Genomic DNA, 11,354 nt, shown 5'->3' with positions numbered 1-11,354 from the left:
CCAAGTTCTAAGGATGTTATGTTCACCAACAACCCAGTTCCTTTGAACGGCCCTTTGGGACCTGAGCCCGACACTAACCTTCACCTGTGGTGACTGAGAACAGGTGGGCTGATCGGAGCTGGGTATGACAAGGTCAGTGTTTATGATTCAGCTGAAGGTGGCACACTTTAATCCATGAACATGAAGCTGGGGGTCTGAGGCCAAACGGTTACCATGGAGTTTTAGCAAGTTGTGTGATGCTGGAATTTCTGGATTTCTGTATAAAACTAATTTAATTAAGCACGATATCATACATTTGAATAGCTCAAGTTGCTTTACAGAAGATAAAATACATGAGATGAAACCAGAGTAAGACATGTAAAATGCAATAAAATTAAAGGATAAAAATAAAATAAAGTCCAATATTGCAAGGGCATTTATAATCCTAAGAGCAAAGACGTTTTCACACTATTTATTAACATATAAATCATACTTTCACATGGAATGCATCAGCTCTTAACTGTATAAACTATTTTGAATTGTTTCTCTTCTTTTTCCATCTCTATAGGCTTTTATTTTGAAGGCCAAATGGTCTCACTTCCTCTCGTCTGATTGGAAACTTGATGAAGTTCCGGGTGTTTCCTGTCGAACCAGTCAGACCAGTTCAGCTGGCTCATGTTGCGGTCAGGACCTTTTTGTCTTTTGTTTCTGTGTCGTTTTACTTCTACATGTAGAACAGCAACCACCTAGAAAAGCATTTCAGGAAAACATCTCTATCCTGAAAAGAAAAGAAAAGAAAAGAAAAGAAAAGAGACAGTAAAGACCTTCAGCTTGTGTGTTTATTGGGTTATGAAGCAGAACAGGAGTGAGATGTAAACACAATTCAACAGATAATAAAAAGATAATTCAGCCCACGACCATAAGCTAAACTAAACCACATTATTACTCGCGAGGCCCTTTTCCATTGTCAGAACCATGAAGTTCAGGTTCTGCTTCCTTTCCACAGCAGGACGAGATCTGAAGGACTTTAGTTTTCTTCTGTTTGGCTGCAGAGAAACTTTACCTTATTTTTGTTTTCATTTCTAACCAGTGGTATTTAATAATTTATTATAGATCTATAATATTTTTAAATAAATATCTAATTTTGTTAAATTATAGATCATTGTTTCTAACAGCAGAGTTGAGATTCTGCTGAATCCTGTAAAACCTTTAACATTAAAAATTAAAAGCTGAGTCAGTCCAATCACAGCAGTCACACATCAGGCGGTTTAACCCGTTTTAGCCCAATGACTTTTTACAGTGTTTTTCTCCGCTTGTGGGCAGACCATGGCTCTTTTTACAGCGTTAGGGTTGACTGGAGACCTGCCCTGCGTTCCAATACTCACACTACCATACTATGTAGTAGGAAAAAAACAATTAGTATGCCCCAATACACAGTATGTCAGATGCAGTATGCCAAGAGTACCAGGATGTTCTACTACATCCGCTCAGATTTCACAGTCTGCATGTCAGCATGCTGCTCTGGCCATGCTGACCCACAATCCTTTGCACAGCGGACGTTACATGACTGAGCTGCGTGTACAGGCCACGCCCACATACGGATGACAACAAAACACACATATCACACTCACCTGGCTCAGGTAGAGCAGCAGGTACAGGAAGACAGCAGATCAGAAATCAGACAGAGGACAGCGCAGTATGAAACAGCACCGCCATTTTGACAACAACATTCAGATGTGGAGCTACGGACGGAGGAGGAAGTGAGCGAGAGGGGCGGAGCTCAGGGAGGACGCATGGAGTGTGTCCCAATAGTATGCATACACATGCATACTGCATACTACACTGCATACTTTGTAAGGGCAGCTGCAGTACATACTAAAAGTAAAAAGTAGAAGTATGAGGTTTGGAGCGCAGGGACACACTTTCTTCTCCCAGACGCTGATCAGGCCTCTCATTTGGTTTCTTTTCTCTTCTGTTTTGTGTTGTCATGGCACCACTTGGACCAATCAGACGACATCCCTGCGATTTTAGCCGGAACTAAATCAGGTGCCAGAACCTGTGACTGTGTTGTTGCTATGGAAACACTTCAACAACCCATGTAAAAAGAGTCCAAAAGAGCCAATCAACAGGTTAAACTCAAAGTCTGCCTAGCAACAGCTGACAGCGTCACCATGAAACCTTTCTGCTTTCTGGCGGTGATGAACCTGGGCGGCGATTTACAAACAGGAAATGATTTAAATATTTGATTTCTCAAATTAAAAGTTCAGATTTGTGTTTTCGGGCAGCTGGACGTCCTGACGCAGGTCACATGATGCCGTCGTTAGTACACGTGTTGCGTCAATTCCTGTTTGAAAAAAATAGTGCAGTGTGTTGAACTTATATCTAACTACCACAACAGTTTCCATGGCGACGAGGACACAGTAAGCTATGACCACGTGGATACTGTTTTTGTTTTTTGTTTTTTTGAAAAAGCAACTTTATTTAAGTGTTTTGTAAAATCTCTCAACTGTCTCCGTTTACAGGAACAAAAGTTCCTCTTCAGCACTTGTCCTTCAGTCTGGCCGCCCCCTCCTCCTCTTCCTCCTCCTCCTCCTCCTCTAACCCCAGAACCTCTGTCTGGCAGGAGGAGGCGGCGGCGGCGGCTCCGGGGGCGTGGCGGCGGCGTAGATGGAGCCTGCGGCCTCCACAGTAAAGATGAAGTAGATGTTTGCTGCCAGCATGACGAGGCTGGGCAGGAAGGAGAGGCCGAACCCGAAGCCTCGCACGCTGCTGCTCAGGACGGCCGCCAGCCAGTACAGCAGCCTGCAGGTGCACACACACACACACACACACACACACACACCTGTACATCATCACGATACACCTGATTAGGGGTCAATCAGTTATCAGTCCTGGATGATCATGGGGGCTGATATTCAAAATTTATCAATAATCAGTATGGCAACTTTGATCTTCATGACGACTGATATGAAAGCCAGTCAGGCTCCGCCCCTCTGCCTGACAGACAGTGGGACAACAGCGAGTAGGCGGGGCCTCGCTTCTGATAATCTGGTTCCAGTTTGCAGTGGATTTGTCTTGAATTCAGTTTGACAGGAAGACAGAAACTGACTGCACTGCTCGCAGTTTAAATAAAGTTTCACTGCATTTAAACACAACAATCCTGATCCAGCAGCTGATCTAAATGGATTGCATTTCTAGTCTACTGACCACTCAAACGCTTTACAGAGGCTGCCATGCAGGGCGCCCAGCTGTCCATCAGGAGCAGTGAGGGGTTCAGTATCTTGCTCAAGGACACTTTGACACACTCTGGAGGAGCCAGGGATCGAACCGGGAACCTTCCGGTTACCGAACGACCGCTCTACCTCCTGAGCCACGCACGCCGTTTTCTCGTCTTTTTCATTGTCGTTTTCCCACCATCTTTCCGACAATTTTTTGCAATTTGTTTTTACTAAAATAAAAATGTTCATTTGTTAAGGTTTGTGCTGATGTTTCTGAAACTGCAAATTTTCAACTTATCTACAAATGAATATCAACCCTAAATATCGATTGTCGGTGTGCTGGATCACTAATAATCAGGACTGATACCTGTCGGGTTCAGCTGGCGAGTCTTACCGTCCGAGGGCGAAGACGATGGTCAGCAGGGGAATCAGCTTCAGCTGCTCCTGGCTCAGGTACATCGCCATGACGACCAGCTGCAGGAAGTAGATCAAGAAGAGGGAGGTGGAGTCGGCCACAAAGCGCCTGTGGACGTTCGCCTCCCGAGCCGCCGCCGTCAGCCCCTCCTCCAGGGGGCGGAGCTCCCCCGTCCTCAGCCGACTGACGCCCAGCACCAGCCACCCTGCAGGGGGAGGAGCCTCCAATAATCATCATCATCAATAAATCAAGAAGGTCTCAACCACAGCCTTTTGATTTAAAATGTGATTCCAGATTCTTCTGAAGGTTTGGACACAGATGGCGCCGCCTAGTGGTCATCGTCTGCAACTGCATCACTTCGACCAACAAAATGATCCGGATCCGGATTGAAGATCAGAAGTGGGTGTGGCTTATGCCAGAAGTCAAATTAAATCAGCCAAATGTTGGATTTTCAAGACTGATATTTATTGGTAATCCAAAGCGATGAAATTGATTTAATACTGACATACAATTAATTATGAAATGTATTTCCACATCCACATTGTAGTGCACTTTTCACATTTTATTTTTTATTAAACTAAGTTTTACTGAGATCAGCTGCCTCACCAATCAGTGATCATCTTCTTTTTTTTTTTTTAATAAGCATATTTTATTAACAATAAATGCTGACATGACAAGAGCACATTGTTCATATCACCAAATCACTTTGGCTGTCCTGTAACTTATTATGTTTTTATTTCAGAACTTTATTGTTTTAAATGTTCCACTGAATAAATGGAAAGCAAGGTAGAATCTGTATTTTTGTTTTTGTTTGGTTTTTGTCTGTTGTTTTTTATCTTTTAACAGATCTGAAAAATGATGTGATCCATAACTCAAAACTGTGAGGCCGGCTAACCCTCAGGACGTCCTGCTGCTGAGGGGAAGTTCCTCTCCTCACCAGCGGGAGGCAGCAGCTCAAAACGTCAGGATCTTTTTCACTCTGAAACTCAGAATCTGCTCTGTTGAACCGCCGTGGATCGGAGATTTGCTGCAATAATAAAAATGGATTCCTGAGCTGAACTGAAATTGGGGAGGCGACTTATGACTTAATTCTGTCTTCCTCTGTTTTTTTTTTTTGTTTTTTTTTTTTGGTGCTCACCGAGGACAATGGGCACGGCAGCAAACACAGAACAGCGCAGGGTGTAGACCAGCCTGAGGGGGGCGCTGTCTAGCAGAGGAGCGTCAAATGGCAGGAAGACGAAGCCGCCCCAAACCAGGAAGGGGAAGAAGAGCGCCGATGTGAACAGAGACACACCCACCTTCAATCCATCCCTGCTGGGACAGACACACCCACCTGAGAGAGAGACAGAGAGAGAGAGAGAGAGAGAGTGAGACAGGCAAATAGACCGACAGGTAAGGGTCACAGGGACAGCGCAGGGGGCGGAGCCACACGAGAACAAGAGGAAAGACTTCAGGAAGACAAATGAGGCGACGGAAAACCTGAAAAAAGAAATTGGTCTATCTTCACAAAAGTCCATGTAAAATCAGATCAGTCGGGACATCAGATATCAGATATTTCCTCATGTAGAGGAAATATCTGACGCTCAGAGAAATCTTCACCATGTCTGCAGAAGATGAGCCAGGCAGCAATTCGAGAGCAGCGCTCCAGAGGCTTCACTGATTTCTTTGTCCCACAAATGAGGTTTGGAAATTCAAATCCAGAAGTTTGAATTTTGAATGAATTAATTTCTCTGATTTAGAGACTTGCACTCTACAAAATATTACAAAATAATAAAAATATTTAAAAAAAAAAACAAAACAAAAAAACGCTAATTAACGATTGAACTCTTTTGAATATACCATTTAATAAAAGCTATTATTTGTACCGTTGCAGGCCATCTGACGGCGGACGTTGGGTGTGTTCATTCATCTGAGTGTTTACATTTGTCATCCTGATCTCCTATGAGCTCGTATATAAAATAAGTTTGCAGTTTGATTTGATTAATCCAGTGTGACGGTGGTGATTGATGAGATTATTAACTCCACCTGTAAATGAGGGGCTGCGGTGCCGTCTATTTCCTGGAAGCAGCGACACTGAACCCAGCTGCATCTCATTATGAGGTCAGGAAGAGAAAATCTGCATTAAACTCTTGTGATCTCCACTGTGTGCGCCTTCACTTCTCACCGTTTTAACTTCATCCATCCATCATGTGCATCTCAGAGGCTGGAAGGGAGACAGTCCAGAGGGCAAAGATCAACACCGCACTTTCAGTCTTGACTTATTCAGGAAATAGTTCAGTGTTTAAGTGCAGGTGTATTTGATCCTGGCACTAAATCACTGAGTCTTCCTCACTGCTTCCTGTGGTTTTCTAAGGTGCAGCAAACTCGCCTGTAAATCACTTCATTTCACTCCTGCAGGAGACTGTTCACTCCCTTTCTGAAACTCTCTAAAACAGACAGACTTGCCCAAGGGTCAGGGTCAGGATTAGGATCACAGTTAGAGTCAGGGTCACGGTTAGAGTCAGGGTCAGGGTCAGGGTCATGGTCAGGGTAAGGGTCAGGGTCAGGGTCAGGGTCAGGGTTAGAGTCAGGGTCAGGGTTAGAGTCAGGGTCAGGATTAGGGTCAGGGTCAGGGTCAAGGTCAGGGTCAGGGTCAGGGTCAGGGTCAGGGTTAGAGTCAGGGTCAGGGTCAGGGTCAGGGTCAGGGTTAGAGTCAGGGTCAGGGTCAGGGTCAGGGTTAGAGTCAGAGTCAGGGTCAGGGTCAGGGTTAGAGTCAGGGTCAGGGTCAGGGTTAGAGTCAGGGTCAGGGTCAGGGTCAGGGTCAGGGTCAGGGTTAGGGTCAGGGTCAGGGTCAGGGTCAGGGTCAGGGTCAGGGTCAAGGTCAGGGTCAGGGTCAGGGTTAGAGTCAGGGTCAGGGTCAGGGTCAGGGTCAGGGTTAGAGTCAGGGTCAGGGTCAGGGTCAGGGTCAGGGTCAGGGTCAAGGTCAGGGTCAGGGTCAGGGTTAGAGTCAGGGTCAGGGTCAGGGTCAGGGTCAGGGTCAGGGTCAGGGTTAGAGTCAGGGTCAGGGTCAGGGTCAGGGTCAGGGTCAGGGTCAAGGTCAGGGTCAGGGTCAGGGTTAGAGTCAGGGTCAGGGTCAGGGTCAGGGTCAGGGTCAGGGTCAGGGTTAGAGTCAGGGTCAGGGTCAGGGTCAGGGTCAGGGTCAGGGTTAGAGTCAGGGTCAGGGTCAGGGTCAGGGTCAAGGTCAGGGTCAGGGTTAGGTCAGCTTACCTTCTGACCTGTTAGTTTCACACCTTCAGTGTCGAGGAGATAATGAAGCATTCAGAAACCTCACACACCCCTTTCATTTTTTTTATCATGCCGACTGATGGCAAGCGCAGCAGCACACATGCTGTGGATCTGCATGTCGGGGGAAGGCGTTTATGAGCGATTTCAGAAACTAAATGTGTGCAGCAGCAACATGAAAGCAGATCTAGAAGATCTAGAGTAGCTCATGTCATAAATCCATTTCCTGGGTTAAGGTTAGGTGATCAGACTGAAAGATAAAAGGAGAGAAAAGAGAATGAGGAGCTCACATTTTGGCTCCTGCTGGTAGTGGAACTCGTCCTGGATGCCGCCGGGCCCCAGGAAGGGGCTCTTCTCGGACTCCATTTCCCAGAATGCCTCAGTGTCCCGGGGAGAAGCCGGCTGCAGGACGGTCACCGCCGGGCTGAAGACCTGAGCTGCTTTCTCTGGAAGGAAGTTCTCCTGCCCTCCCTCCTCCTGACCTCCTCTCCTCAGCTCCAACTCCTTCCTCTCCTCCTCCTCCCCCCCTGTTCTCCTCCCCCCTCCTCCTGCCAGCAGCTCTCTCTCGCTCTCCGTCTGACTCTCTGCGCCTTGGAATGAAATGCATTCTGACCGGACACTCCTCCTCTCTCCCTCGCCCTGCTCCTCCTTCCTCTCCTCTCCTCCCACGCTCCCTCTGTTGTCCAGCTGCCTGTCTGTCTGCCTGTCTGTCTGCCTGTCTCCAGGCCACTGCAAGGTGCTGGGCTCCATCCAGGCTGACTTCACCATGTTCTCCTCCTCCTCTGATTTTTTCAGCTTCATCTTGTCTTCCTCGGAGCTCCATGTTGGGCCCCCGGTCAGCTCCTCCCCCCGCCGGGACATGTATGATATTTGTTGGGTTCGTTGTCGTGGAAACTCACAGGTAAATATTCAGCCTGCAGGGAACAAACCTCTGATCAGGATCCTAATGTTGAAATTTCTCATTTCAACCATTATAAATATAGTTTTCCGGTCATTCTTAAAAGTAATTTTGGCAAATTACTATTATTTTTTGGGGGTGTGCAATTTTTTTGCTATATACAGTATATACATATATATATATATATATATATATATATATATATATATATATTTATTTATTTATTTACTAATGTTTCAGTAATTTTGTGCTAATTTGTTAGTCACATTTTTTTTTCAAAGACATGAGAAGAAATTAGGGGAAAAATTACAAGAAAATGGCCAGGAATTTAGCAACAAAATATTTTTTTTAAATGAAAGAGTGTCAGTTCAGTGTGAAGGTATTTTTAAAGCATTTCAGTTTTAGTGGAAATGTTGCATGAAGGCACATCAGGAAAGCCTTGACTGTCCCTCAAAACAAACTCTGAAATATCCCTTCATTTTGTCTTCACCTCAAATTAATATGAACAATGAATGAGTGATTATTAGAATTAAATTTACAGGATAAAACAACAGGAATCATGAAAATGTTCATCATGAAGAAAAAAGAACAACATCAATAAACAGTAAATAAAACAAAACAGTAATAAAATGTAAATCAAAAATTAAAATGATAAAACAAATTCTGTGGGAAGGTAAAGATAAAAAGATCAAGGCTATAAAAGTGAGTTTTAATCTTAAAGGTTGTTCCAGAGTTTAGGGGCCTTTGTTTTTTTTAATCTGGATTAAGGAACCAGCAGGAGGCATTCAAGGACCTCGGGGCATAACAGCACCTGAGGGTCACAACTAGAACTCGGGCCCAAACCGTTCCAGTCAAATTTTTAAATCAACGGTAAAAGCAGCAGGCAGGAGGTGCGAGGACAGGTGTGCTCACCTGCATGCTGACTGACTGAAGTGAGGAAAGTGAGGAGAGACTTTTTGCTGCAGGGGAAAAGCGAGTTGCCGTCTCGTCACCATGAAGTAAAAGCATCAACAACGGTTTCAAGGGTTTGGAAAACAGAAATGTTGCTAAAAACACAACGAGGGACTCAAAGTGAAGCTGCTGCAGGTTCAAACACACAGAGGGAACCTGGCAATCTGTAATCTGTAATCTGAGGGATCTGGGGGAGATTATTAAAGGGTGTGGTGTGTTTTCAGGTAAGAACTGAGGACATGTGAAAGGTTTCAGGTTGGGAAACAGGTGCTGGGTGGAGCGTCAGGTGAGTCAGGTACCTGCTGGCTCCGCCCACGAGAAAAAGGCGAAGACGTGACGTCAGTTCTTAGTGTGCGCAGTTTTAAAGGGTTCATTTTACTGTTGAAGTCACTAGAAACCGTCACAATATACATATATAGATAGATACAGATATAGATATATATTTTAGAAAGTCTGAGTGATTATTTTAACTCGATGTTCTGATCTCACCTCTGAATCTTCGGCATCAAACCGTTTAATATTTCAAACATAAAGACTCGCCCCTCTCAGGTGAGCTCCACCTGGCCTCCAGCGCCTCCGCATGAAAACAGGAGGGCGCAGCTCCATTGAACCACGCAGCCGCAGTTTGTGTCGCTATAAATGACCAGTAAACCTGGAGGCTGGATGCACGTCAGAGTAAATGTTCGTGAACGGCGCGGATCCGGTTTCCAAAGGGTTCAAATCCCGTGTGATCACGAAGCGTCGGAGCCTCGCGGAGCCCAAACCGGAAGATCTGAAGACCTGAAGACCAAAAGCTCGCAGGCCGCGGCTTCTCAGATTAAACTCCTCATTCCACAGATTACAGCGACTTCAGTGACCAGATTAAATATGAAATATCGGTGTTGCTGGGTGGATTAATACTCACGTCACTGCGCAGCTCTCCGGTTCTGTTGTGTTTGTCGCTGGACCGGAAGTGCAGGTGCGGTCAGGTGAGTTAAAGGTTAATTTCTCTTAAAGGGGAAGCGTCCAAGCCACATATTCCAGTAGGCCGATTGCATGTGTTTTTTTAATTCTCAAACAACACATGGACCATGCATAACAATAAATAAATCAAATATTGTATTTAAAAATCATCCAGCCCCAACTCTTTATTAAAGAGTTGTTATGTTTTTAATAAATAAATATTTATTATTAATTTTAAAAAACTGTCAAAAGAGAAAGTTTTAACTGAAGATATAAAAAAGGATAATTGTGTGTGTGGGGGGGGGTCATCTACTGATATTTACTCACCAGCCATTTACTGCATGAGCAACACGCACACACACACACACGCACACACACACACACACACACACACACACACACACACACACACACACACACACACACACACACACACACAGGTCAGCAGAGGGTGGAGTCTAACCAGTTTTCTGGGATCAGGTGAGCGACAGAGAGAGAACTAATTTTCTGATGTTTGAAGGTTTTTAGTGACTGAACTTTAAAACACAGTCTGACCTCAGATCAGGGCGTCAGGGCCTGGAGAGTCTCTAGGTTTTTAGTTTTTGTTTATCTGACTGTTCAGACAGGTGTGTCCAGGTGTTTTCTGCTTCAGCCTGCTGGGCCTTTTACCATCACACTTGTCTGTCTGTCTGCCTGGTTTTCTCTCTGTCTGTCTCCATCAGATGATCAACGCCTCACCTCCCTCCGGTCAGGACGAGGCATTTCCTGTTCCTCCTCGGAACCCCTCTGGACCCAGAGCCACTGCTTGGACCCCTCCGGACCCAGAGCCACTGCTTGGACCCCCTGCGCAGACATAGCTGGCAGCCTGTCACCTCTGACGTCTGTCACATGTAAGGAGGGGGCAACAGGTAGGAGGCACCTGACAGGTCAGGTGTGGGGGGTCTGACAGGTAGGGGGCGCTGCCTCGTGGAGGTGTGTGGTTTAAGATCTCTGATGGCTGACTGGCTGAGCTGGTGGGTTGGATGATCTGATCTGAACGGGTTTGATGGATGTTGGAGACGTTCCTCAGGAGAGTCCAAACCTGCAGAAGATCAGGTTCTCACACCTGGATTTTATGCCTTATCATCACCTGAGACGCAGGTTAACAGCACAGAACTGAGAATCCATCTCTCCACCTGTCTCTCTCTCTCCACCTGTCTCTCTCCAGTGTCAGTCTGGAGAGGTTGGATTTGAAGGAGTTGGAGCGCCTCCTATTGGTTGGTTGGGGAAGCTCCTCCTCTCAGAGCGGGCGTGACCCTGTCCGTCACAGAGGAGGAGGCGGGCTGTGGCTCCCAGCTCTCCTCCTCATTGGAGGTGAGACAGGGTGCGATTAACCAATCAGAATATTAGAAAAGAACCAATGAAACGCTGAGTAATGCTTAACAAACCTGGGACCGATTAGTGAAGTGTAGACCAGAGTGTGTGTGTGTGTGTGTGTGTGTGTGTGTGTGTGTGTGTGTGTGTGTGTGTGTGTGTGTGTGTGTGTGTGTGTGTGTGTCTTGGCCCTTATCGACCACCACAACCAACACAAAGAACCTAAACTCTGACTTTTTTTTATTAATTTACTTTTTCATTTCTGATGGCCGAGTCGAGATGCCATAACCCTTCAATCAAAAACCAAACAGCCAATCAGAGCGCAGCAGCTGTGAGG

General features: G+C 45.8%; 1 protein-coding gene across 4 annotated transcripts; it reads right to left on the bottom strand.

Annotated features, from left to right (window-relative positions):
* Positions 1–368: 368 nt before the first annotated feature.
* Positions 369–9,749, bottom strand: tmem79b (transmembrane protein 79b). 4 transcript variants are annotated; one of them, XR_003929610.1, is made up of 6 exons: positions 9,627–9,749; positions 7,164–7,787; positions 4,751–4,945; positions 3,592–3,817; positions 2,487–2,781; positions 369–757 (listed from the first exon to the last, which is right to left on the bottom strand). XR_003929610.1 is itself a non-coding variant. In XM_030073247.1 (5 exons), the coding sequence occupies exons 2-5, from the start codon at positions 7,732–7,734 to the stop codon at positions 2,577–2,579; spliced, it is 1,197 nt and encodes a 398-aa protein (XP_029929107.1). In that variant the 5' UTR covers positions 7,735–7,787; positions 9,627–9,749; the 3' UTR covers positions 2,431–2,576. The 4 variants fall into 4 exon arrangements, 2 of the variants coding, with proteins under 2 accessions (XP_029929107.1, XP_029929108.1); XR_003929611.1 differs by having other exon boundaries at positions 2,500–2,781; XM_030073247.1 differs by lacking the exon at positions 369–757 and having other exon boundaries at positions 2,431–2,781.
* Between the last annotated feature and the right edge of the window lie 1,605 nt (positions 9,750–11,354).

This window comes from Myripristis murdjan, chromosome 16 (assembly GCF_902150065.1).
Source record: "Myripristis murdjan chromosome 16, fMyrMur1.1, whole genome shotgun sequence".
NCBI classification, from domain to species: Eukaryota; Metazoa; Chordata; class Actinopteri; order Holocentriformes; family Holocentridae; genus Myripristis; species Myripristis murdjan.
The sequence above is the reverse complement of the archived record's forward strand: the minus strand, read 5'-3'. Positions and strand labels throughout refer to the sequence as shown.

What these genes read in the sequence shown, in the direction of transcription:
- tmem79b (XM_030073247.1), bottom strand. Translation starts at nt 7,734, where the DNA reads ATGTCCCGGCGGGGGGAGGAGCTGACCGGGGGCCCAACATGGAGCTCC. An exon ending in CTACCAGCAGGAGCCAAAAT is followed by an intron (nt 4,946 to 7,163) that starts GTGAGCTCCTCA and finishes TCTCTCTCTCAG; the next exon opens with GTGGGTGTGTCTGTCCCAGC. An exon ending in TGCCGTGCCCATTGTCCTCG is followed by an intron (nt 3,818 to 4,750) that starts GTGAGCACCAAA and finishes CTCCCCCTGCAG; the next exon opens with GGTGGCTGGTGCTGGGCGTC.